The sequence below is a fragment of the Microcebus murinus genome, chromosome 11 (genome assembly GCF_040939455.1).
Source record: "Microcebus murinus isolate Inina chromosome 11, M.murinus_Inina_mat1.0, whole genome shotgun sequence".
Lineage (NCBI taxonomy): Eukaryota > Metazoa > Chordata > Mammalia > Primates > Cheirogaleidae > Microcebus > Microcebus murinus.
The window spans coordinates 560090-586171 of NC_134114.1; the positions used below are offsets into that span (position 1 = coordinate 560090).

Consider the following 26082-nt stretch of genomic DNA (forward strand, 5'->3'; position numbering starts at 1 on the left):
CGGGAAACCTGCCAAACGCCAGATGCCTGCTGTGGACTCGACTCCCCGCCCCCATCTAGGCTGAGGGCTCCCAGTCAGGCGGGATGGTACCCAACAAAATCTGCAGTTTTCACGAGTACGCTGGGAGGTGTGAACATTTGCCACACCTGTAGAATCCAGAATTTTTTTTTTTTTTTTTGAGACAAGGTCTCACTCTGTCACCCATGCTAGAGTGCCGTGGTGTCTTCACAGCTCACTGCAGCCTCAGACTCCTGGGCTCAAGAGATCCGCCTGCCTCAGCCTCCCAAAATGCTGGGATCATAGGCATGAGCCACCGTCCTCCTCCCAGGGAGACCCAAGGCTGGGGCGAGGGTGGGTGTGGGCCTGGCCGGGTGGCTCCCCAAAGGCTCCATGATTCCGACACACCGGAGATGGGCAGGCGCCCACACCCAGGGCTCCCAGGGGTGCAGGACACTCACTCCCCCCTCCTGCCCCCCAGGAATAACCCGAAACGAAAAGTGTCTTGTCCTGCAGTCCCACACGGGGCGATGGGTGAGAGTGGCCCACTTTGGATGACACTGCTGAAAGTCGATGTCTGTTACCGTAATTTAAATAGCGAGCACGCCAGTGCTTCATTTCTGACGTTTTCAGGAGTGCAAAGTCTCCCCGCCCGCCTAGACTCCCACGGCCATGGGACCCCCAGACCTGCCCCCCCTGCTAGGGAAGGAGGCCATGGGAGGGACGGAGGGGCTCTCGGCGGAGGGTGCCCGGCTGCACCCTGCTTAGACTGGGCCACACTGCAGAGCCACACACGGCCCGTCCCCAGGCCACACGGCCCACAGGGTGCAGCAGAGGCTGCTGCCCTGCCCAGCTCTGGACAAGATAGCCAGAAAGTGCTTTCAAAAGCCGCAAGGATGCAAATTAACAACGACAGGTGTGGCTTCCCCACAGCCCTGCTCTTTGAAAGTCCTGAGAACTGAATTTATCGACAGCTGAAAGTGTCCCGAAGGCCGTGCCGCCCAGAGTGAGGCAGGAGGAGGACACAGACGCAGGTGGGTCCCTGCAGCCACCAGCGGCTCAGCCCTCCAAGCTCCCAGCTCTCTGGGCTGGGCGCCTCAGGTGTCTGTGCGGAAGGTCAGGTCCTGGGGGGGGGCACTCCCCTCCCGCCAGAGGGAGCTGCCCCAGGGGACGGCAGAGAGAGGGGGGAGGCCGGAGGGGTCTGAGGAAGAACCTGGAGTGGAAGGCAGAGGTCCCCCAGGCCGCAGGTGAGGGTCCCACGGCAGGCAGGGAGGACGTGGCGGGACAGCAAATCGCGCTGTCCTGGGACTTCCAGGAGAACCAGACTGGGGTCGGGAGAGGGCGGGGGCTCGCGGTGGTCACGTCGCTGGGGCAGCTCCCTGAGAGCGGGTTGGGCTCCAGAAGAGAGGGATGAGCAGAGGACGGGGAGCCTCCCGCCCGGGATGACCGCCCGGGATGACCGATGACCATGACCGCGGGCGGGTCGCAAGGCGCTGGAGATTGCGCGCCAGCGGCTCTGCGGGCGAGCTGGGGCCTGGTTCTGGAAGCCCCGGACGGACATCATGGGGAGCGGGCCGGTGGGCACGGGAGACCTGGGGCCGCTGTGTCCTTGGGTGGCCCTTTGAGCCGAACTGGGGGCGGGATCTGGGCCGATGCCCTGAAGGCACATCGATGACGAGGGTCCGGGCGTCATGGCCGAGGGCACTGTCCGGAGGGAACTGGCCAGCGGCTCCTCTCGCCCCAGCTCCCAACCAGCCGAGACGCACGCGGGGACCGGGTAGGGGCGCGGGAGTGGGGACATGGGGTGGGGGCGGGGACACAGGGGCGGGGACACTGGGATGGGGCGGGGTAGGGGGCGGGGGCCGGGGCGCTGCGGGCCACGGCCGCGGGGGGCGCTGCGGGGGCCGCGGTTAAAGCCCGGGCGCGGGCGCGCGCGCTCAGAGGGAGCCGGGCCACCGCCGCCGCGCCCGGGCTGAGCCGCACCCCGCCCCGCCCCGGCCCCGGCCCGGACCCCGTCCCCGCCCGGCGCGGAGGCTGCGGCGCGTCCATGCGGCCCCGGCTCCGGACCGCAGACCCGCAGCGAGCGCGGGGCGGCGCGGGATGGGGAAGCTGCAGTCCAAGCTCGGTGAGGTGCGGGCGGCCGGGCGGCGGGCGGGGCGCGGGCGCCGGCCACTCACTGTCCCTCCCTGTCCCCGCGTCCCGGGCCGCGCCGCCGCCGAAGCCTGCAAGCGGAGGGGGAGCCCGGAAGGTGAGGGCTCCGCCGCGCAGCCCTCGGGCGGGTCGGGGGTTGGGCCGCGGGTGCGCGGGAACTCGCGGGACCCCCCCTCCCGCTCCCCCGGGCCCCGGGGCGCGGGCGGCCGGACGCGGCGAGACGGGTCGCCCGCGGGGCTCACGGCGTGTCCTTCCTCCCGGGCGGTCCCGGCGCGTCGCTCGTCGGACGCAGGGGACAGCTCTGCGGGGTCCGCGTTCGCCGGCGGCCGCCAGGGCGCGGAGGAGGCGGAGCGGCGCGCTGCAGGCGGCCTGGAGCACCGCGCGCGGGACAAGCAGGTAGGCGGCCCGCGGGCCGGAGATGCGGGCCCAGTGGCCGGGCGGGAGATGTTCCGGGGACCAGGACAGCCTGTCCCTCCACGGCCTCCAGGATGTCCCAGGCTGCGGTGTCCCGTGCTGAGGCGGGCGGGGTATAGCGGTTCTGAGGTCCTAGTCTGGGGGAGGTGTCTATGTTTGAGGCTACAGGAGCTTGGAAAGGGGCAGAGAGGAGAGTCTGGGCCTAGGTGCCCCAGGCAGGGCTCCTGTGGGGCCGGACCTCTGTATTCCAGGCTGGAGAAGCTGGGCAGGGGCTGGGGGCTGGGGGGTTGGAGGCTTGGGGGCTCAGTCACTGGCACAGCAGAGAGGGCAGGAAGTGGAGGCCAGCAATGCCTCCGGCTTCCAGAGGGCTGACCACAGGCCTGCAGGGGGGCTGGGAGACAGAGGGACCGCCGGACATTCATGGCCACCCAGACTGCAGGTGCTGCCAGGGGTGGCAGGGGTCGGGTCAGGACCCAGGTGTCCCTGAGGGTGAGCACCAGGAAGGTGCTCTGGCCAGGGGCAGAGAGCTCTGCAGGCACAGGGCCTGGAGGGCTCTTGGACGGATTAGAGCAGCACACGTTTGTGGGGCCTGAGAAAGTTGACATTAGAGCGTCGTCTGAGTTCCTGTGCTCTGGATGGGTGTCCACAGCTGCACCAGGTGGCCGGGACCCCCCTTGCCCATTGCCTTCCCCCCGCACGGTCTCCAGAGTCCCCCACAAACAGCCCTTGGGGCACAGAGCCATCTGCTTTTTGGAAGGAGTCTTCTGCCAACTGATAAACAAAAACTTCTGGTGTGTCTGTAAACACTGTGCATCCCCTTCCCGAGAAGGGGCCCGGGTACGCCCAGAAACGCACAGGCACGGAGCTGGCATGCACGCTGACGCCGGGCCTGTGCACAGGAAGTGCGTCCCGAGTGCGCCGCCACCGGCTGCGGCCCAGGGCGAGGCGGTTCCGTCTGCCCAGGGCGGTGTTGGTGCCGGGCGAGGTGCCTCTCAGCAGCGTGGCTCTCACAGGTGTGATTGAAAAGCCAAGGCTGTGAAAAGCCGGCGGCAGGCGTCCACCTTGGTGGTGGTCAGAGGCTCAGGCTGGCCCCTGTCCCTTGGCCGGCGGCCAGGGTCCTTCTCCCTGGGAGGCGCGGTGCAATGCGTGTTTGGCTCCGTCCGTCCTGGGAGGCCCCGAGAGTGAGCGCTCGTGTGTCCAGAATATGCCTGCTGTGTGCCTGGCCCACGAGTACGAGCCGCTGTGTCCCTGCCGTGGGGTGCACACAGGGCCCAGGGCTCACTAGGACGCGGGGCGCTGAGGACAGGACCTCAGAGAGCTTGGGGGTCCCCAAGGCCGGGCGGCATCAGTGCCCCTCGGCCCCTCCTGAGCTTCTGAAACTGCCCCGCTGGACCCCACTTGGCCTAAGGCCGGGCCACTCGGTCCAGACTGAGCCTGTCCCCCAGGGGGCGCTGGAGAACAGGCTGGCAGGTGGCCCCTGGCACCAGCGGGCTACTCTGTCAGCCGGCTCTGAGGTTCTGCGTCCCAGACTCTCATCCTTCCTGGGAGTGCCTGCCCGGCTAGAGGACAGCAGGATTGTGCCGCCCCCCCCCAGACCCGCCCCTGTGGGAAGGGTGCTGCCCAGTGCACCTCCTCTCATTCTCGTGGGGTCTCTCGGGCCGCCTCCCTGCGGGGCTCCCGGGACTGGCCCAGAGGAAGCTGCAGCTGTGCAGTGGAGGGAGCCGGGCCCTGGGGTGAGAATCCCGCTGCCTTGTTCTCCTGGTGGGAGCAGGTTTCAGTCCGAAGGGAACGCTGTGTTTCCAGAGGGGTTCCGGGAGGGAGGACGGCAGAGCAAAGCTTGATTGATGAATTCCCTGCAAAGCAGGGAAACCTCCCCAGGAGCAACCCCACACTTGGACAGATGAAAGGTCTGTCGCTTGGGCCCCGGGAAGGCCGGTCGCACCTGTGCAGCTCGAGAGCCGTGTGCAGGCGTGGCCAGGGCCGGGAAAAGGCGCCTCCCCCACGTAGACCACACCCCTCAGCGTGCCTGGGGTCAGGCCGTTAACTGTGTCCTGGTCCGTGTTCACTCATCGGTTCGTGTGTGTTTACCGTGAGCACTGCTGAGTTTGGCTTTAGGGTGCTGAGAACAGCAGGTGTTGACGTGGACCGGATTCAGGTCTGTGGCCTCCTGGAACATTCCAGAGACTTGCAGCTGTGTGTCCTGTCTCCCCATGGCCACTGCCTCAGAGCAGCCTCTCCTTACCCTGCTGCCCAAAGAGCCTGCCAGGCCCTGCCCCTGCCCTCGGGTCCCTGCTCACCCCACACCGGGGCCAGTGCTGCCGGGCAGGCCCCACACCTGTAGATGCGGCCAGTGTCCAGGCAGGAGCCCTGCCCACCTGCCGGGTGGATCAGCCTTACACTGGTACTGCTACGGGCACACAGGTATTGCTGCTCTGTCGGGCACGGTGGCTCACACCTATAATCCCAGTCCTTTGGAAGGCCAAGGTGGGAAGATTGCTTCAGCCCAGGTGTTTGAGACCAGCCTGGGCAATGTAGTGAGACCCTATCTCTACAAAAAAAATTGAAAAATTAGCCAGACTTGGTGGCACACACATGTGTTCCCAGCTGTTCCAGAGGCTGAGGCAGGAGGATCACTTGAGCCCAGAAAGGCTTCCTGTCACCTGGTGTACCAGGTAGAGTCCTCAGAAGGGAATCATCTTGGCAGTGGAGCTAAGTGCCTAGACAAGGGGCTGCTCCAGTCCTGTCTGACAAAGCTTAAAAGCAAGCCTCGGTCCAAAGAACTGCACACCATATCCAAACCCCACACTCTGTGCAGGAGTATGACAAAACCCAGCAAAGCAACACAGCAGCACAATGTCTAGCATCTAGCCAGAAATTTTCAGGCATGCAAAGAACTGAGAGATTATGATTCACTACCAGAAGAAAAGCAATCAGTAGAAATAGACCAAGAGTCTGCCACACCTGTAATCTCAGCACTTTGGGAGACCAAGGCAGGAGAATCACTTGTGGCCAAGAGTTTAAGACCAGCCTGGGCAACATATCAAGACTCTGTCTTAAAAAAAGAAAAAAAAAATCGAAATATTAGCTGGACGTGGTGGCTTGTGGCTATAGTCCCAGCTACTCGGGAGGCTGAGCCAGGAGGATCACTTGAGCCCGGGAGTTTGAGGCTGCAGTGAGCTGTGACGTTGGAAAACCCAGGTGGAACTTAGATGGAAAGTGTGGTGTTCAGAACGCACAACGGTGATGGATGGATGGATGGCAGATCAGACGCAGCGGAAGAAGAGACCAGCGACTGTGTAGACAGTGGGAGAAACGGGCCCGGCAGAGCCCAGAGAGAAAAAGCACAGGGAAGTGACGTGGCCGAGCATCCTTCACCCAAGAGACAGCACCAGGCAGCCACCCTGCGTGGGCCTGAGTCCCCCAGGGAGAGTGGAAGGAGGGGAAGGAACAAGTATTGGAGGAAATATTGGCCACAGTTTTCCAAATTTGACGAAAACGCTAAACCACAGGCCAGAGAGGCTCAAAGCTTTCCAAGCGAAGAAAGGCCACGATCAGGACACGTCTTAGTCGTTTGGAAACAGTCATAAGGAGGACAGGCTTCAAAGCAGCCTGAGAAAAAGGCGTTTGACGCCGCCTGGGGCGGAAGGGCAGGGGAGGAGCGTGTGGCTGTGCCCGGGGGCAGGAGAGAGGGGGGCCTTGCCCGCCAGCCCCCACCTTTCCCCTTTGAAGGGGGCAGGCCCAGGCACAGCGGGGTTGAGTCTGGGAGCCGCGTCCCAGCCCGGCAGACCCCAGAGCTCACGTTCCCACCACCTGGCGCCGTTCCTGAGTGTGATCCGGTGTGGAAAAGCATCACAGTGCGAGGGAAGGAGCGTCCACTAGGGCCAGAGCTGCCGTTACAGGAGGCCGCCCAGATAGCTCTGCAGGGGCCCGGCCAGTGCAAAGGCCCTGTGGCAGGCAGGCAGGCAGGCAGGCAGGAGCAAGCAGAGGCCTGGAGAACGGGAGGGGAGGACTAACCAACCGCATCACCACCCACGTTGCCCCCTCCCAGGGGAGTGTGCTCATGGCCGCCAGGCGTGCGCCCACCTCTCCGCAGCCCTGCGTGAGTAGTGGCAGGAGGCCTCGCCCCTCTGATCCCATGGAGCCTCCTGCCCCCAACAACAGAGCCGGTGGTGGGTTATCAAGTCCTGGCCTGCGGGCTGCGTCTCCGTGTCGTGCTGCGGAGGGTGCGTGGAAAAGAAAGCGGCGTGAGCTGCTGTTTTCGGGGCAGCTGAGCCCTGGGGTCTGGGCTGCGGTAAAGCACGAGCCCTCGACACCTCGGTCCTCGGCTCTCGGGTGAGGACGCACCTCACACGTGGCGCCTTCCGCGTGAGGAGCAAACCGTAAAACGCAGCACAGCTCTTTTCCAGCTTCGGAGTTAGTCTTCCTTTGAAATAGGAAACATGAGGCTTTACTGTGAATGAAAGAAAACGAAACTGCCCGGAGGTTTTGCCTGCAGGAATTAAGACAGAGGAACTGGGCCAGGCGAGGTGGCTCTCGCCTGTAATCCTAGCACTCTGGGAGGCCGAGGCGGGCGGATCGCTTGAGGTCAGGAGTTCGAAACCAGCCTGAGCAAGAGTGAGACCCCGTCTCTACTAAAAATAGAAAGAAATTAATTGGCCCTCTAAAAATATATAGAAAAAATTAGCCGGGCATGGTGGCGCATGCCTGTAGTCCCAGCTAACTGGGGAGGCTGAGGCAGGGGGGTCGCTTGAGCCCAGGAGTCTGACGTTGCTGTGAGCTAGGCTGACGCCACGGCACTCTAGCCCAGGCGACAAAAGAAAAATATAAAAAAGGACAGAGGAACCGGGTTCTGTGTTCGTGTCCCAGTCCCCGCTGGCTGACTCCTTCAGGTGGGAGGGACCGAGGGGCTGGGAGACCTGCGCCGGGCTCACTCTGCCTCGGTGGCCTGTGTGTGAAGCTCCACGGGCCTGGGTTTCTTTCTCCGTGAAACGACAGATCGTAAGCCCGAAAGACAAAAGCTTGGCAGGCAGGACGGGGAGAAGGAGGCCGGGCTTGCAGATGAGTTGCAGCAGGATTGTCTAAACTAAAAACAAAGTCTCAGGATGCTGAAAACTGTACGTGTGTGTGTGTGGTGTATACGTACATGTAAGCACACATGCACACACGTGCATATATGTATACAGGCTATATATACAGACACGCCTACATATGTGTTTAGTACCTGAGCTGAAAACATTTCATTTCAAGGCCTCCCCTCTCTAGCCCACTCCACCCCCTGTGATCCCCAGTCACCCCGGGTGACCCCGGGCAGCCTGCGTGTCCTCAGACACCCCTGATTGGAGGCTGAGACCCTGGGAAGGGCGGGGACCCGGTTCTGGAGCCTGGGCGTGGGGTTAGCCGCACCCACGGCTTCTCCTCCCCGTTGGCGCCTGGTGACGTGGGGGCCTGTCACCCCGTCCCTGTCTCCAGGCGCAGGGAGGGGACCCGTGGCCGCCCAGCCTTGCAGCGGGTTCTCACGGCCCCTCCCGACCTGCGATGTCTCCCCCGTGGGCGGTGGGTGTCGCCAGCGGTCCCTGAGCAGCGCAGGCCCTGCGGGGACCCTCCCGACCCCACTCGGGCCGGCGTGTGCGCTGGTGAGCCCGGAGACGCCAGCAGGTAAAGCCTCTGGGCCCAGGAGCACGCTCCCCGCCGTGCTCGCGGAACGGTTGTGCCGGGAAAGGCCGCAGTGGGTGACACGAGGGTGACGTGCAAGCGTTGTCACCTCCCGCCTCTCACAGGAAGCTAAGTCACAGCGAGGGCCGCCCCGGGAGAACGTGTATTCGGGAGACCTTGTGGTCCTGAAGTCACTGCTTTTCTAGATAGGATGTCAGCCGACGTCAGGACAAAATCTCCCGTCCTGCCCAGAAGCCCCAAGGGCGGGTCCCAGGAGCCTCGCCCAGCCGGTGAAGCTGGCTGTCACTTCGGGGGAACCAAAGACGTCGTCACTGGTGTGCGAGGGCCGCTCGCACTCCCCCCCCAGTGCCTCGGTTTCCCCTCCTGATCTTTCGCTTGAGAAGCAGAAGTTCGGAGTCACACGTGCGTGCCGCGCCGGGTGGAACCGCCTGCGGCGCTGGCGCAACCTGGCGGCCGGGGCTGCACATGTGCCGGGATTATTGCGCCGGTAAAACTGCAGCGTCACATCTGAAACCGTTTAGCTGCTGAAGCCGAGACCCGACTTCAAAGCCGGCCGCGGCGTTTCCAGACAGACGCGCGGGCGATCACCGCGAAGTCGAATTCCGCCCCGTGGCGGCCGCGCAGAGTAGACGCTCCGTTCCTGGACACCGGGTTCGCCCCACCCCTGCGACCTGCACCCTGGGGACACCTGGGCCGGGCGCTGGCAGGGGAGTTCCCAGCAGGGAGGAGCAAGGATAGCGGCTTCTCTGCATTTAAGGGGCTTGGACTCAATGGCGGCCCCAGGACCCGCCCCTCCTGCCCGGCCCCGCCCCCGCCTTCCCGTTTCCTGCCAGCCCCTCCCCCACACCTGGCACGGAGCCCCCGGCCCGTGCACCTGGCCTTCCTATCCCTTGAGCCTGCACTCTGGGCCTGGCTGGCCTCTCACCAGAAGGCACCAGGGACATTGGCCACCTGAGTCCCCACTCCCGGGGGAGCCTGTCCCTGGGTGCCACCCCCGTCAGAACGGTGACGGCATCACGGGTCTCTCCAAGGGTCCCCAAGACCCGCAGGTGCCAGCCAGACACCCCTGGGAGCCACCTGGGGCAGACCTGTGCCTGCCGCCCACGGCAGGACTCTGGCATCAGGTGCTGTCCCCTCCTGGGCTCAGGCAGGTGCTGTCGGGGGCAGGGCTGGGCCTGGTCCTGGTCCACCTGTTCCGCAGGGCACAGCGGGAAGGCCGCCCGCCAGGGGCAGGAGGGGCGGGGTTGCTGCTATCGGACCTCCCGGGTCCTCAGCACCGAGACTGGTTTTTCTGGGGAGACGGACGCGGAACAGCAGCTGGTTCATGTCGCTCCCTGGATGCCGCAGCGTACAGAGGAGCTGCCTCGCTCAGTGAACCAGTTCCCCCAAGACGGGGGACTCCGGCCCACAGCCACTGTCCCGAGGGAACGTCTGGACTTTTGGCTCCACAGGAAGCCGGGCACCAAGATCTTACGTGAAATCTCCCCACACTCGGTCCCATTGGCAGCCATGGACACATCTGGGGGCGACTGGGGGTGGGTAGAGAACTCGGTTCTGGGCCAGTGGCTCCACCACCAGTGTCCCTGCTGTCGTGTCTGGGTGTGGACTGTGGCCTCTGGGGTGGCTGCCCAGAGCGGCCCTGCGGGGTGAGGGGAGACGGGCCCTGGTCCCCGGCGGGGCTCGTGGCTGGGGTTGGACTCGTCTGCTCCATCCGACGTGGCACAGGTGCAGGGGGCAGGGACGGACAGACTTGGGGTGCGGCTCCACGTGCACCTGATCGCTTCACGGGTCCTGTTCCAACCGGGATGTGGGGCAGGGCGTTTTGGGGTCTCAATCAGCACACCCTGCAGTGACAGGGGGACTTTGAGGACAGCAGGGGGGTGCGGGGCAGGTGTGGGAGGCCAGGAGAGCTGCCCTGCTTGGGTGCCGGGAGGAACCCCAAGATCCTGAGCACCTCTGAGCACAGGTGGCTTCTGAGGACTCGGAGGGTGTGGGGGGTGCGGGGTGGCGCCTGGGGCAGGAGTGGGGGCTGGGAAGCCCCAAGCTTGGCCAGGAACGCCCACGAGGAAGGGGTATGGCCACCCTGAGTGGGTCAGGCTGCAGGGTTTTACATGGGGGTTGGGCTCCTCGGTGGGGGCAGGGCAGAGCTGGGGGGCCCTCGGGGACATCAGGGTGGGGTTGGAGGAGAGCCCTGCTCTGTGGGGTTTGCCTGCTGAGCAAGTCACCCAGTGGGGAGGGGTCGCACATCTGGCCACAGCCCCAGGCAGACTTTACACGCTGCAATTAGAGCTCTTGGCCTCCTGTTTGACTGGAGCGGGGAGATTAAAGGGTGTTTGAGTGTAAGGGACGGAACTGACTAAACCACCAGTCTTGGAGACCAGAGTGACTTTCCCCGAGACACTCATTTTCCCTTGTTTGACCCTCTCCTTGTCCCAGCAGTAGTAGCTCCTGGAGCAGGGGTCCTCAAACTACGGCACGAGGGCCACACGGCCCGCCTAGGACATTCGCCCGCCAGGTGTTTTTGCCGCAGCTGCCTGTCCTGCTTAGCAGCTGACTCGGCCCGGGCCCACAGTGCCCACTCTCCAGCGGTCTGAGGGACAGTGAACTGGCTCTTGTTTAAAAGTTTGAGGACCCCTGTCCTAGAGAAACACCATATTTTCTGAAGCTGTGATGTTGTGGGTGTATGTGAGTGTATGTGGGTATATGTGGGTATATGTAGGTGTATGTGAGTGTATGTGGGTGTATGTAGGTGTGTGGGTGTGAGTGTATGTGGGTGTATGTGAGTATATGTAAGTGTATGTGGGTGTATGTGAGTGTATGTGGGTGTATGTAGGTGTGTGGGTATATGTGAGTGTGGGTGGGTGTATGTGAGTGTGTGGGGGTGTATGTGAGTATATGTGGGTGTGTGTGGGCATATGTGAGTGTGGGTGTGAGTGTATGTGGGTGTATGTAGGTGTGTGGGTGTATGTGAGTGTGGGTGGGTGTATGTGTGTGTGGGTGTATGTGAGTGTATGTGGGTGTATGTGGGCATATGTGAGTGCATGTGGGTGTGTGTAGGCCTATGTGGGTGCATGTTTGCAGTGCAGTTTCCCCCACGTTAGGGGGTTCAGCGCTGGTCGTCGGAGCCTCAGGTGACCGTAGTCAGCTGGTGGCCGCAGCCTCCAACCCCCAGTGCCCGGCGCGTCCCCCTGGCCAAGGGCCCTCCCCTAGGGGAAGGGGGGCCGCACCCCGGGGGCTCTGGCTACGGCCTGGACCCCACGGGAGCCGGGCTGCAGCTTCACAGGCTGCTTTGCCTTTACAGAGAAAAACTTAACCCAATTTCAAGTTCCTGGAGACTGTTAGGTTTCAGCCCCACGTCCCCCTGGGCCAGCGCTCCTTCCGCTCAGGAGGACGTGTCGCCTGAACGGGCCGCGCAGGGCCCGGAGCAAACTCTCAGTGCCAAGCCTGGTCTGTGGCCGCCCACGGCTGGGGCAGGAGGGACGTGGTCTCCCCAGGCTCAGACCTTTCGCTTCCTACTAAAACCAACTGGAGCTCTGCTGCCCCGGGCCGGGTCTGCTCAAGGGGCTCCTGGATGGTCTGTCGGACTCAGCAGACGACCCAGCGTGGGGGGGACTTTCGGCCTGTTGTGGCCAGGGTCCCAGTCCCCTCCCTCTGCTGTGGCCTGAGGTGGCAGCTGGCCTTCGTGGGACCCCCCGTTCCCGAGAGGGCCCTGAACAAGTGCTGTGGCCCAGGGACCTGTGTCCTGCGGTGTCCCCAACCCTCTGCCGCCTGGGCCCTCTGGGCCAGAGCCTCTGGGGCGTCGGGGTGCGCTGGGGGGTGACCCTATGGCCCCCAGGAGACGAGGGCAGATGTGGGGCCTCACCCGACCCCGCCAGGAGGGAACGACAAGGCCACAGACCATGCGGGCGGCCCCTGGCTGCAGCTTCGGGCCAGACGGGGGGCGGGCAGGCAGGGGCGAGGAGGGGCTAGGGGGGCGCACTCACAGCCTGTCTCCTCTGCAGGAGCTGCCCAGCGGGGACCCCAGGGAGGACCCGTGTCCCCTAGAGGGTAAGTGCAGCCCTGCGGTGCCTCCTCCCCGCGCCTCCAGGACGGGGCCGCGCCAAGGCCCACCGAGGAAGCACGGGCCAGCAGTGCGTAGCCCTGCCCGTCAGACCTAAAAAAACACCATGGCGTTTCGTCCCCTGGGGGTCCCCACGGGCAGGAGCTCGGATGTGCTGAGCGGGGAGCAGAGGCCCCATCTCCGCAGGCGAGCCCCCCACGTGTGTTACGTTTGTGCACCGGGAGCCTGTGCACGGTGACCTGCGACCCTCGGTCGGGTGTGGGTCTGAGGGCTGCTGACAGCGGCCCGGCCTCAGCACTGCCACGCGCTGTGCTGTGGCGGCGCCGGCCCTCGCCCTGGGGTGTGCGGGGCGTCCCGGCCCAGGCGCAGACAAGCACCTGCCCGCGGTGCCAAGTTGGGGTCACGGCTTGGGAGGGCTGCAGGTGCTGCCTGCCCATACGGCCAGAGACGCTGCTCTCGGGAGGCCCCTCCGCCGACGCGTCCCGTGCGCATGCGGACTGTGGAGGGGGGCTGTGTGTGGAGGGGGAAGGGGGTCAGGGGGCGCCGTGACCACCCTCTGGGGTGCCGGGGGTTCCCTGCACGCTGCGCTCTGTGGCAGGAGGCGCTGTGGGCTTGGGGGCCAGAGGGGGCCAGCCCAGGTGGGCCTCCCTGCCCTGCACGGGTCCCCGACACCCCTTCCTTCCCCGAGGCCGGGCTCTCGGCTCGGGTTGTCGGGGAGGGATCGCGGGTGCGCGCAGGGAGGGCGGCGAAGCCCCCGAGGCGCCCCATCCTCCGCGTGCCCTCTGCCCTGCGCCCCCTCTCGCCCCCGCAGTGGCGCTGCCCCCCGAGAAGGCCGAGGGCCCCGGACAGCTCTTCGGCGCGGAGGACGGAGAGCGGGCGGCCGGCTGCGAGGGCCCGCGGGCACCGGGTGGGACGCGCCTGCACATCGACGTAGGTCTCCGCCCCGCCCTACGCGAGCTCCCCTGGGCGGGCGCGAGCGCAGGGTGGCTCCACCAGTTGGGGCGTTAAAGCGAGACCCGGATGTACTGCCGTCTGCCGCTCGGGGACGCAGGGTGTCGCTGTGAATATGGCCGGAAGTGGCCGGTGTGGCGTTAAATCGTCCGAGAAACCTTCCAGGTCTCGGCGCGTGCCACGCGGCAGGACGACACCAAAGCTGACCCTCCAGCATCCCCGCCCCGCTGGGGCAGAGCCCTGGGAGGTCCGGGTCTCACATCGCGATTTCTGGAGCCGGCGGCCCTGGGCAGTCGGCGCGGCCTTGTCTCCTTCTGGGTGACGCCGAGCACCGGCATGTGCCGGCCAAGTGTCACGCTGGGGAAACTGAGTCACAGGCTTGCAGGCAGGTCCCCCTACCCCGGAGGGAGGAGCGGGGTGAGAACAGGTCTACAGAGCCCAGGGCTCCGGCCTCAGCCATGCGCTGCCCTCTCCCAGGGGCAAACTGGAAACTGAGGCCGTCCCCAGCCATGTCTGCAGGAGACCCCTGGGAAAGGCCCCCCAAGACGCTGCCGTCTGTGGGGTCAGGGGTCACCTGCGTGATGTATGCGGAGGCTGAGGGCCTTGTTGGGGGAGGGGACCCCAGCCCGAGCGCCCCACTGACCCCCGAGGCCCCGCCCTGTGTGCGCCTGCAGGCCCTGCAGTGCGACGTCTGGGTGCAGGAGGGCGACCGCCAGGAGTGGACGTTCACGCTCTACGACTTTGACCACAGCGGGAAGGTCACCAGAGAGGTAGCGTGCAGGCGCGGCGCATGCGCCATCTGTCGGGGGAGGGGCTTCTTAGGGCCCGGCCCCCAGGTCTGCAGTCTGGCGGGCTGGGTGCACAGACAGACGGGGACGCAGGGGGTCAGGCGGGGCAGGACCCCGGCCAGGTCCTCAGCCGCTGGAGGCTGCAGGGGCGCCACCAAGGGCAGGGCCACCCTCGGGCCACCGGAGGCGCAGACAAGGCTGCTGTTGGGGGTGTGGCCAACCCGCTCAGACGCATGCGTGTGTCCGTCCCTGAGGTCCCTGCGGGATGCGGAGTGGACGGGGCAGGGTGGCCGGTGGGTGGGTGTCCTGGAGGGAGGGTGGGCGCGGTCCCCACTGAGGCCCTCCGTGACGCTGGCGCCCACGCAGGATGTGTCCAGCCTGGTGCACACCATCTACGAGGTGGTCGACGCCTCCTTCAACCATTCCTCGGGCAGCAGCAAGACCCTTCGCGTGAAGTTGAGCGTCGGCCCCGAGCCCTCCGGCAAGAAGAAGGAGGGTCCCCCCGCCGGCCAGGGTGAGTGGAGTCCGGCCTGGTCGAGGAGCGGACGAGTGGGCAGAGGGGGCGGGCAAGGGCTTCACACGAGGACCCCCTTGCAGACCGGGAGCCCCCTCGCTGCAGGGCAGAGGCTGAGCCCACGGAGGACGCCCGGGTGGCCGACAGGAGGCTGTGTGCCCACATCAGGTGAGGAGCTGGTGGTGGGGGGGCCCCTGACCCCTGCCAGTCCCCGCAGCCCACCGACGCCCTATCAGCAGGCCCAGGGTGGGCACCTGGGCGCCAGGCTGAGCGCGCATCTGAGATGGCCCAGGCAGCCGTGGCCAGGTCATCCTGGACCGTGGTTTGGACTCGCCCTGGCTCTGGCTCCGGCTCCACGTGGCTGTCCCTGCTCCCCAGCTTTGGAGGCCACGCGCTGGGGTGGGGGACGGGACAGCGGCCATCATGGTCCCTGGGTGGGGACCACAGAACATCATGAGTCTGAGGCACGTGGTGTGTAGCGTGTAACAGGGAGCTGGGGTCCTGGCGGGGATGCCCACGGCCTTTCCTCTGGATGGCGTCCATGCTCCTTGGGGCCTCCCCTGCTCTGCTGGGCCATGGCGCTGGCCGGAGCCCCCAGACTCCCGTGCGCTGCTCTGGCTGTGAGCCAGCGGTCAGTCTCCCCTGTGCCCCCCGCAGGAGGCCGAGCGCCGACCCCCAGCCCTGCACAGCGCGGGGGCCCTACCGCGTGGACGAGAACACGGAGCGCAGGAACCACTACCTGGACCTTGCTGGGATCGAGAACTACACGTCCAGGTTCGGCCCCGGTAGGTTGCGGAGACAACCCCCCCACCCACCCCGCAGCGGGCCCTGGCAGGGGCACCTGGCGGGTGGCTGGGGGGTCCTGCAGCCTCGAGTCTGGGGGGGCTGCCCCTCCCACACACCCAGGTGTGGACCCGGTGCAGCCTCCTGCCACCTGCAGACGCCTCCCACAGTAGGGCAGTGCCCGTCCAGGTGTGGGGGCGCAGGGGGTTACCTGGTCCAGAAGGAGGTGGAAGACCTCCCTTGGGGCGAGAAGAGGGCGTTTAGGAGGCAATCACAGCCCAGTCGCAAGACACGTGGCCGCCAGCCTGCCCTGGGGGAGGGAGCCGTGGAGAGATCAGGGAGGCGGAGCTGGCTGCTCCCGGGCTGGCAGCCACAGCCCCCACCCCCTCCCCTCATTAGGCGTCCACAGGCTGCGGGAGGGGTCGGCCGAGCAATTCAGACATTTTTTAAATGTTTTCAAGAAGCTTTTTCAGTCTCTTGAAATGCCTGGGGGCCCAAGGCGCAGGTGCTGAAGCAGCCCTCAGCAGCCGGAGCTGCATCTCCGTTCCTGGGGTCACGCTGCACATTGAGGAGACGGCAGCCCTGGACCTTTCTAGAAGTCTGTTTTAGGAGCAGAGTTAGGGGGAGCGAGTTCTGGGGCTCCTTCCCTGGAGCGTTTGCTGGCACGGCTGTCTGCCCCTGCCCCCAGGGAGGGTCCCTGCCCCGCCAGACAGCAGCTCCACCCCAGGACTCACCCCGGGGCCAGGGGGTCACCCCTCTCCTACGGGGTGACAGCCGGTGTCCTCTGGAATGGGGCTGTCCTGGAGCCGACTCCCAGCTGGAGCCTGTGCAGGGCCGGCCCTCGGGTCACCCCTCCCAACCCTCGCTCCGGGCATGTGGCGTCCGCACAGACCCCCTGCGCAGCCCTCCCCGTGTGGCCCTTGGTAACACGTGACTTCCGCAAAGCGGGGACAGAAGCCTAACCTGAGCGCCTGGGCCTCTTGCTCTGTCCCCTGCCCGCAGGGTCCCCTCCGGCTCCGGCCAGGCAGGAGCACCACGCCAAGGCCGCGCCCCTGCAGAGCAGGTCCCGCTCCCAGGAGTCGGACGCCCACGTCCTGCAGCCCCGCAGGTCCCAGGTGCTGGCCGACCATGCCACACTGGCCAACCACGCCGCGCTGGCCACGGAGCCTGCTGCCCGGGCCCTGGACACGCAGCCCCGGCTGAAGGGGCAGGAGAAGCCGCTGCTCAAGTCCCCCAAGGGCGCGGGGAGGCCTCCCGGCAGCAGCAAGCCCGGGAGAGGCTTCGGCCACCACCTGCCCGCCCAGGCCCCGCCGGACACCCACCACCCCCCGCAGGCCCCACCCCTGCCCTACGGCCACAAGCGGTACCGGCAGAAGGGCCGGGAGGGGCACTCGCCGCTCAAGGCCGCGCACGGCCAGCCGGCCGCGCTGGAGCACGAGGTGGTGCGGGACCTGCCGCCCGTGCTGGCGGGCGAGGGCCACGTGCTGCCCGTGGTCCAGCGGCACGAGCACCACCACCACCACGAGCACCACCACCACCACCACCACCACCTGCTCCCCCACCCCTGCTAGCTGCCGCCGGGGCTCGGCCTCCCCCCGGCACCCCCAGCGTCTGCTCGACGGCAGGCGTGGGTGGGGAGGTGGCGCCGGAGGGACACCTGGACGTTGCTCCCTCTCCTGGGTCGCTGTGTCCACGATTACACAGCTGCTCCGTGTGACCGGCGAACACCGCACATGCAAGAAAACAGGTGACTCCAAAGCGAGGCCGCAGATCGCTGGAGGGGCTCTCTGCTCCGACTCTCCACGAGTTTCTCTCGAAGTGCTTCAGCTCTGGGTGCGTCGGCCCTCCGGGTGCAGGGCGTCGTGGGGCCAGCAGCGGGTGGAATATGTCACTCGCTCACCGTGAAGTCACAGCGTGGGCAGTGGCTCCTCCCCGGCGCGCAGGGTCTTCGGCTGGACGGGGCCACGCGGGACTCACAGCGGGAGCCGGTGGCTGAGGGAACTGCCCGGAAATGCCCGAGACGAGGCCGGGAAGGGCTGGGCCGGCGCTGGCGGGCAGCGGGGGGCAGACCGTGGTGTTGCGGGTGGCGGTGTGGTGAGTGGGAGGCGGGGGGTGGACTCAGGCAGGAGCCAGGTCCAGACATCTCACCGTGGGGGGGCCAAGCCGAGCTCCTCCAAAGTGGAGCCGATGCTGCCCCATCCCCGAGCCGAGCAGGTGGGGCGACCTGGCCACCGCGAACGTGCAGGGACTTGGCGCTGCTGCCTGGCTCTGTTTTTACGTGGATCGGATTCATGGTCACCCGGTAATGGAGATGTTTTTCCAGGCATGATAAAAACATGTGCGTTTTGCAATACATCACACCCTGTAGTGACACAATCTCTTCAAAGGGTCTAGTGCCCTATGTCAGTGTGTGGCCACGGGTGCCATGTACAGAGTGTTCCTGGGTTCACGGAAGGAAAATCAACACACGTGCAGCACTTGCTCCCCCACGGTCATGGGCGGGGTTCTGTGGCCACATCTCTGCCCCAAGAAACCCCCAAACCAGACCCCGAACCCCAGGTTGGGTCCGTGGCTACAGGAACCTCAGCGCCACCATCGGGCTGCATGGACCAAGGTAGGCCCTGCGTGGCAGGAGTCATGTGGGAGCCACGCGGCGGGTGCCGGTGTTTTCTTCTCCAGAGGTCCCCACCGCGGCCCTGCCTCAGTTCTCCCTGCCCGGGGGCCCTGAGCTTCCTGACCGGCCCCCACACTCCCCCAGCAGGTCAGCCCCGGGCTCAGTTTCCCTCCAGCTCTCGGGGCATGGTTGACCTGCCCTCTCTCTCGGCCTCAAGGTGCCACCACAGTGGGGGATGGGAGGGTCACAGCTCAGGGACGGTGGCAGGGCATGACCCCCTCGGGGCTGGGTCCCTCCAAACTGGGGCTTCGTCCTGGGCGCGGATAGCGAGCACAGCTGGCATTTGCCCCCTGGGGCCTATGAGGGCTCCGCATGTGCAAGACACACTGAAGACGTGACTTCACATGACACACGTCACCACCGCTGTGCACAGCCCGGTGGGTGGGTTCCAGCACATGGGCAGTCACTCAGACTTCGCCAGAGATTCCAGAACGTTCCCATCACCCCGAGGACCCTGCACCCCTGGTAGCCACCTGTCTGCCTCGTGGGCGTGCCTGTGTGAGCGCGGTCTCACATTCCCTGGCGGCTTCTTCCGCCGCTCAGAACGTTCCCCAGGTGTGCCACACCACTGCCCGACAGTCAGCGTCCACTCTGAGCGTGGCTGTCCTGAATGCTGCTCTGCAGGCGTGTCCGGGTCTCAGGGACACGGCAGCTGCTTGCCTGGTGTGGCAGCAGCATGTAACTGGAGGACCCCGTGTTGTCCGGGGCAGCCGCCGCCCACCCGCCCGGCACTCAGCTTCCCGTCCCCATGTCCTCCACTCCGGCTCCGCTTTCCGGCCTGAGCCGTGCCAGTGCGCCCCAGGCCGCCCCTCCCTGGTAAAGCGATTTGCCTCTAAGTGCGGGTTTTCTCTGTGTCTCCACCTCCTGTAAGTGACAGGCTGAGCCCCTCCGGGGCGGGGACAGACGTCCCTTTGGCTGAGTGGGTCGTTTTGTGCCGCCCCTCCTGGCCTGTGGGCCGTGCACACCCCGACCAGCACATGGGCTGGGGCCGCTGGGCCCGTTTTCCCCAGTTGCTCAATTCTTACGCCGAATGAGAGGCGAGACTCTTCCGCACGCTCAAATTCACAGGGTTTTATTCTACTGACGAGATAATACAAAGACAGGGAGCCTGTAAAAGGGAACCACGGCATCAGTGGCCACGGGTCACGTGTTTGCCGTGGCGTGGGAGGGGCCGGCGCGGACACGGGCTGCACACGCCAACCCCGCAGTGCAAGTTGAGGGGTCGGCCACCAGCAGGAGCCTCCGGTCACGGTGGCCGTCCCCAGCTGTCCCCACCGCCAGCCAGCGCTAACGCCACGCCCTCCACGGACGTGGGCCCTCGGGGCCACACGCAGGCCCCGCCCAGACGCAGGCGGGCTTGGCTGCCACCGGGGTACGCCCCGGGAGCAGGCTCCGGTCTAGGTCCCCACCTCGGCTCTGTGCAGGGCGGGACCTCTCTGTGGATCACGAGGCCCCATGGACGCTCCCCCAGGTGTGCAAATAAATAAATACGCCGCCAGGGGCGGAGGCCAGGTCCCGCCGCGACCCGCAGCGGGGACGCCGTCCTGACCCTTGAAGCAGAAAGATGGAGGCAAAGTGCAAACAGCGCTGGGGCCTCCGGGCAGGGCGCACGCGCAGAGCAGGGACCCGGGACGCGCCATGCCGGCGCCGCGGGACCTGCCGTCCACGGCTCCCCGTCGGGGGTGTGGGGGGACGTCTGGGTTCCGCACTTTCACCTGCGCAGGTGCAGCCGCTCCAGGGCGCACGCGCAAGGCAGGGACCCGGAACGCGCCATGCTGGCGCCGCGGGACCTGCTGACCCCGGCTCCCCGTCGGGATGTGGAGGGCGCTCTGGGTCCCGCGCCGCCGTTCACCTGCGCAGGCGCAGCTGCTCCAGAGTGCGCCCAGGGCGGGCCTGTCCATGCTTGGGAGAGACGCGGCTGGACTCCCAAGGGGCGCAGACCAGGGACGGCTCAAACAGGGACACGGCGGGGACCAGAACACGCCCAGTGACAGACGACCCGCCACGTCCTGGAGAGCCCCGCGTGGAGCATGGACGGAAACTTCTGCTCGCGGCCTCTAGTCGCAGAGACGCGCGCGAGGGGCGCAGAGCAGGAGGCCGGTAGAGGAGGCTGCGCGGATCGTGGCCATGGCTGGCGTTGCCTCCATCACCCAGTGGGCGGCATCGGCGCAGGTGGCCTTCCCAGGACGCTCTGCACGGCGGGCACGGAGCGTGGCTGCCGCCCCGCTGGGGGAGGCGGGTCCAGGCGCGGAGGGCAGAGTCCACGGCAGCCCCCGTGGGGCGCGAGGGAGCCTCCCAGTCACGCCCTCTCCTGTCCTGTCCTGAGGGGCTGTGGGGGATGGGAAACCCCAGGTGATGGGTCTAGAAACTTCCGGGGGGCAGGTCAGGCCGGCGTCGCTGGCTGTGCGTCCCGGCGCTAGGAGTAGATGGTGATCACCTCGCGGCCACCGCCACGGACCAGCAGGACCCGGTTCAGGCCCTCGGTCAGGACCTCGAGGAACTCCATGTCTGGGCGCAGTGTTAAGGCCTGGGTGTGCGCGCAGATCGCAGTGGGCGGCCGACCCCGCCCTTTTCACAAAGACGCGGTTTGAGGGCAGGCGTGAGAGGGGCCAGGCCGGGAAGACGGGCAGGGACAGGGCCGACCCCACCTGGCCTCACACCTGCAGGCGTGACCCAGGGTCTGACCGGGAGACCTGGGGGACCCCCGCTGCCCGCCCGCCCAGGGCAGGGACCCAGTGGGGACAAGACACCCACCTCCACGACACAGGGCGGGCGGACTCCAGGGCACCATGGAGCCCCTCCCCGTGGACGAGCAAAGCTCCAAAGCCCGCAGCCCGCTGAGCTTAGAGCCCAGCAGCCAGGCTTGTCACCCCGCCCGTCAGGGGCCTCTGGGCTGTTGGCGCAGGACGAGTCTGTCCACACTGCCTCCACACCCCCAAAGTACGTGGGGGGCTGCTCACGTGGGCAATCATGGGCTCCCTGGCACCCACAGGCGGTGTGCCGTGTCCTCCCTTCAAACGCTGAGGGACCCGCCGCGCCAGCCACTCCCAAGCCACCGTGAGCGCCTGCCGGCTGCAGGGACCGGGGTCTACTCGGTCGGGCCATGGCCCCCGGGCAGTGCAGACCCCGGGCTCCCATCACCGCGCCAATGCCAGGGGTAGCCCTGCCCCTGCCCCCAGCACCCGGGCCCGCCTCACCTGCGGCACCCACGACCCTGACCAGACAACACGCGTCACACGCGTGCTCACGCCCGGCAGAAAGGATACAGTTCTCGTCGCCGTGCCGGTTTCGGGGCGGCCCCGGCATGTTGAGCAGCACCAGCTGGGCGTCCTGGGACTTGGTGAGGACGACGTCGTTGAGCTTCACGGCCGTGTGCATGCGCCGCACGTTGGACTGGTCCCTGCGGGAGGCGGGCGCAGTCAGCAGGCTTCCCCCCGTGATCCAGACACGGGGGTGCCCCGAGCCCAGAGCCACCACTGCGCTCACACGTGTGAGCAAGCCCAGAGTCACACGGGCTCACCACCCGAGAATCGCAGGTGACTCCAGGAGTGACCCGGTGACAGGCAAGGGGCAGTTTGTTCATGGTGGGAAGCACCTGGAACTGGCCATGCCAAAGCGCCAGCATCCACGGAGGGATGTGACGCGGACACTCCCAGGGCCTGCGGGGCAGCCGGAGCTCGGCTGGAGGCCACTGTCAGGGTCCCCTCCCCGCTCGGCCACCCAGATCCTGCCTCATCCTCCCCGGGGCCGAGTCCGCACCCCTTGCCTCTCCCCCTGCGCTCTGCGGCTACGCGGCCAGCCGAGTCTCAGTGTCCCTGAGACCACCCTGGAGGCCCCTGCCCCAGGGACATGGCAGACTCGGCTGACGGGCTGCAGGGCCCGGCGCCCAGGGACGGGGCCAGGCCTCCTCCTCCACCCGCTGTCCCCCATGCAGGGAGCCCGTGAGACCCGGCCAGGGCGCCACCCGCCTGGCAGCCCTCGCGGCTCTGTCCGTGCCGGCGCTGCACCTGCGCTGACCTCGGTCACAGCGGGGCCGGGTCTGACCGCGGCCCCGTGGGAGGCCACCTGTGCCCGGGACAGAGAGACAGACGGGCTGGAGGATGGGGCCGCCCCACCCGGGGTCAGGGAGAGGCCCGCGGACACCGGCTCACACCCTGTGATCAGCTCAGCCCTCAGGCCAAACAAACCCGCTGTAACCACCAGTTTCCAGGAGGAGGCAGGAAACGGGCTTTCTGTTCCCTCCAATTTGGTCTGATGGAGTCACAGACGGGGCCTGCGTGGCACAGCCAGCGACAATTGCTGGCGTCCGGGACAAACGGTGACTCCACAGACACACGTGGGATTGTAGGGTCTGTCAGGGTCAGGAGACAGTTTGAAAACCACATGTAATTCTGAGTCAGAGTTTGGGCCTGGAAGGGGCTGGGCTCCAGAGCGGCGGGCGCTGGTCAGGGGCACAGCAGGGACTGAGGGGCCCGGTGCTTCCAGGAAGGGAATAAAACCCGCGCTTGCCCCCAGCAGCACGGCAGCGAGCCCGCAAAGCGAGAGACGTGTGTGATAAACACGGCTCATCACAGCACCGTGTGCACAGACATATGCACATACACAGACACACACTAACGTGCAGATACACACTCACATAAACATGTACACACGTACACTCATGCACACCGACATACAAACATGCATAGACAGACACGTGCACATGGAAACAAACAAACGTGCACACAAACACCCCTGAGCGTGTTCCTAGGGACGCCAAGCCAGGTCACAAACACCTCACACCTGGGCTGACCAGGAGAGGGTGGGGCCTGACGTCCACACCTGCTGGAGGCTCCACCTGCCCAGTGGCGATGGCTGCCAGACCAGCCAGGCCCAATGCACACCCGAGACACCGAGTCCCCAAGTCATCGGTTTGTTCTCTGATCACAGCCCTGCTGGGACCTGACCCTGACCTCCCCCCCCACGCAAGGCGAGCCCGTATGCTGGAGCGTGCAAAGCCCCCTGCTGCAAATCCTCACGTGTATGTGCGTGCATGCGTGTCCGTGTAGGGGGTGGGCTTAAACCCTATTTCCATGTCTACTTGGTTTTTTGGTTTTGTTTTAATCACTTTCTCAGGCCCTTTGGTGTTCACAGAGCAATGGCAGAAGGCGCAGAAAGGCCTGTGCGCCCCAGGGCCCTGTGTGGCCGACCCGACCGGCACGCACCTCCCTGCTCCCAGGAGCGGCTGGACTGAGCCCGGGTCTCGGCCCCCGGGCGCCCTCGAGAGGAGGGTGTCAGGCGGTGCCTGAGCTGCTCTGAGCAGAGGGGACGGCAGATTAAACAGGACACTGGGACTGAAGCCACGGCAGCATCCAGCACGCTCTGCCCACATGTGGACATGCACATGGGGCTGGCGGTGCACACGCCATGCACAGCGCCGCTGAACATGCACAGGCACACACGAGCCGCACACAGGCATGCAAAGCCACCCGGTCTGAGGTGCAGCCCAGACAGAGTGAGCAGACTTACAGGTGTCCCCACTCTCTACGTGGGAGAGAAAAACATGAGAGAGGTTACTTCAGGAGCGAACGCGCACAGCACACGTTTCAACACAGGCACCGGCGTGCCCTGGGCTGCCCTGTCGGCCGGCAGGAGTGGCCAGCCGTGGCCTCCGAGAAGTCCTCCCCTTCCTGAGAACTTGGAAGGGGCTCTGAGGCTCAGCTCCCCGCGGAGGCCCCAGTGCAGACGTGGCCTGTCACCCTGGAACCCGGGGCCCACACCCGCAGCCTGCAGGCTCCACTGCAGCCCACGCGGCCTCCGCCGGCCCTGGCAGGTCTCAGAGCAACGCCGGGTGGGAGGCACGGCCGGGCCGACAGCGGCATGACGGTGTCAGAGCTGAGACCGCCCGGCAGCCCCGGCTGTGGGAGGCGGAGCCGGCCTCTGTCCGCACCTGTGAGATCCACCCACTTGGACGCAGCCGGCCCTCACTGCCCTCGCAGGTCCCTGCTCTCTCACAGGCCTGCTCTGTGGGTTTGGCCCCGACGCTCTCTAGTGGGCAGGGGGAGCCCGTCCCCACGGGTGGCTCAGTTGGGCCAGGACCTGTCCCCCGGGGCCACACGTGCAGGGACACTCACGGTTTCAGGCTGAAGAGGTCTTTGAACCCGGACACACTGGCGTCTCTGTTCTTGCACCTCTCAGCGATCAGCTTCTCCCTGGTCCACGTCATTTGCACCTTGTCCGGCGTGGGCGGGGCCTGGGCCTTGGTGGCCGCGGCGGCATGAGATGCCGTGTTCCTGTCGTGGATTAGCTGGGCCTGGGGGAGAAGCAGGGGCAGCCATGCACTCAGTGTGACCAGGAGGTGCGGGTGACGCCAGGCTGGCCACGGAACCAAAGGGCCATGAGCACCTGCCCGGGCCTTGCGCCACCGTCCCTGCCCCAGGACGTCCTCACTGGGTCTGTAGGACACGCTCCCAGTGTACGCCCTGCACAGGGCAAGGCCTGGCCGGGGTAGGACCCCAAGATGGCAAACTGCTCGGCCCAGCGACCTCACAGCCAGCCTGGCCTCAGTTTCCTGTGGCCTTTTTTTTTGAGACAGAGTCTCACTTTGTTGCCCAGGCTAGAGCGAGTGCCGTGGCGTCAGCCTAGCTCACAGCAACCTCAATCTCCTGGACTCAAGCAATCCTCCTGCCTCAGCCTCCCGAGTAGCTGGGACTACAGGCATGCGCCACCATGCCCGGCTAATTTTTTCTATATATATTAGTTGGCCAATTAATTTCATTCTATTTATAGTAGAGACGGGGTCTCGCTCTTGCTCAGGCTGGTTTCAAACTCCTGACCTCGAGCAATCTGCCCGCCTCCGAGAGTGCTAGGGTTTCCTGTGGCCTTGAACTTGGAAACCAGAGGCTGGGGGTGGCCCTAGGGCTCCCCAGGTGTGACCCGATAGGCGGGCCCTTCGAGCTCGTCCTGCGACTCCTTCCAGCTCACAGTCCCTGCCGGGTCCCCGAGGTGACGCTGCATGTCCCGTTTACCCGTGTGAATTCCTTCTCCTGGGGCCAAACCCAGGGCAACATGCCAGCTGCCAGGACGCAGCCGGGACAGAAACGGGCCCTGGGCCCTCCGGACTCTCCTGGGCCCGGCTGCCCCGGCTGTGTGGAAGATCCCTGTCCCCTCACCGGGCTCCTCCCTGGGTCCTGGGAGGGTCCGTGGCGTCTGTGCCCACACAGACTCCCGCCTGGCAGTGCCAGTGCTATGATCCACACGCCTCCCGTGTCGGCCACAACCCCAGCCACATGGCCCCACGCGCTGACCCGGCGTGGCTGTTTCTCAGGGTCAGCGAGGCCCAGGAGAGGGGCGTCTCGTGTCCCACCAGCTGCTGTCACCGTCCTCACAGAAAATCATGTCCACCTGACATGCCAACACAGACACGCATGTGCGACCCCAGACAGGTGTGACCAGAGGCTAGATGAGACTGTGACCTGGCAGAAGTGCCAGCCCTGCTGCCCAGCCACTCGTGCCTTCCCTATGCGCCAGCCCTCTTGGTCAACCCATGGCTGAGGATGGGCCAGCGTGGCAGACAGACACGTGCGCGCTGCCTCAGACCAAGCCGCGCTGAGTGCACAGCCGGCTGCGGAGACAAAGCTGCTTGCTGCTCGGCAGCCAGCTGCTTCCACCAGCGTGTGTCTCCGTGTATGTGTGTGCCTGCGTATATGTATGTCTGCATGTGTCCATACGTCTGCATTCGTGTGCCTGCATATATCCATGTCTGCATGTGTGTGCCTGCATGTGCCTGTGTGCCTGTATGTATGTCTGTGTGTGTGCCTGTGTGCCTACATGTATCCATGTCTGCATGTGTGTGCCTGCATGTGCCCATGTGTCTGTTTGCATGTTTCTGCATGCCTGTGTGTGCCTGTATGTGCCAATGTGTGTCATCATGCATGTGTGTGCCTGTGTTTGTGTGTGCCTGTGCATGTCTGTGTGTCTGCATATTCCTATGTGCCTGTGTGTGCGCGTGTGTGGAGGGGCAGCCGGCGCCATCCTCCCCATTCCCTCCCCTCTCGTGAGTCTGGACTCGGAGCCTGTGTATGTGTGGCCATGCGTG

General features: G+C 65.8%; 2 protein-coding genes across 3 annotated transcripts in view; one reads left to right on the plus strand and one right to left on the minus strand.

Moving 5' to 3' along the window:
• The first annotated feature begins 1688 nt into the window (after positions 1 to 1688).
• On the plus strand, positions 1689 to 17684 carry NKD2 (NKD inhibitor of Wnt signaling pathway 2). The gene is made up of 9 exons (XM_076008360.1): positions 1689 to 1774; positions 1914 to 2544; positions 12237 to 12282; positions 13107 to 13225; positions 13921 to 14016; positions 14401 to 14548; positions 14632 to 14716; positions 15206 to 15333; positions 16334 to 17684. Exons 1-9 carry the CDS (start codon positions 1689 to 1691, stop codon positions 16900 to 16902), a joined length of 1908 nt encoding a protein of 635 aa, XP_075864475.1. The 3' UTR covers positions 16903 to 17684.
• Positions 17685 to 19061: 1377 nt separating this feature from the next.
• Positions 19062 to 26082, minus strand: part of SLC12A7 (solute carrier family 12 member 7) — a 41873-nt gene continuing 34852 nt past the window's right edge. The window contains exons 22-25 of one of the 2 annotated variants that reach the window (XM_076007919.1): positions 24119 to 24297; positions 23514 to 23528; positions 21272 to 21405; positions 19062 to 20513 (exon numbers count right to left, since the gene is read on the minus strand). In XM_076007919.1, the coding sequence (XP_075864034.1) occupies positions 20422 to 20513; positions 21272 to 21405; positions 23514 to 23528; positions 24119 to 24297 (420 nt within the window). In that variant the 3' untranslated portion in view covers positions 19062 to 20421. The remainder of the gene's footprint in view (positions 20514 to 21271; positions 21406 to 23513; positions 23529 to 24118; positions 24298 to 26082) is intronic. The other variant, XM_020290026.2, reaches the window with a different exon arrangement.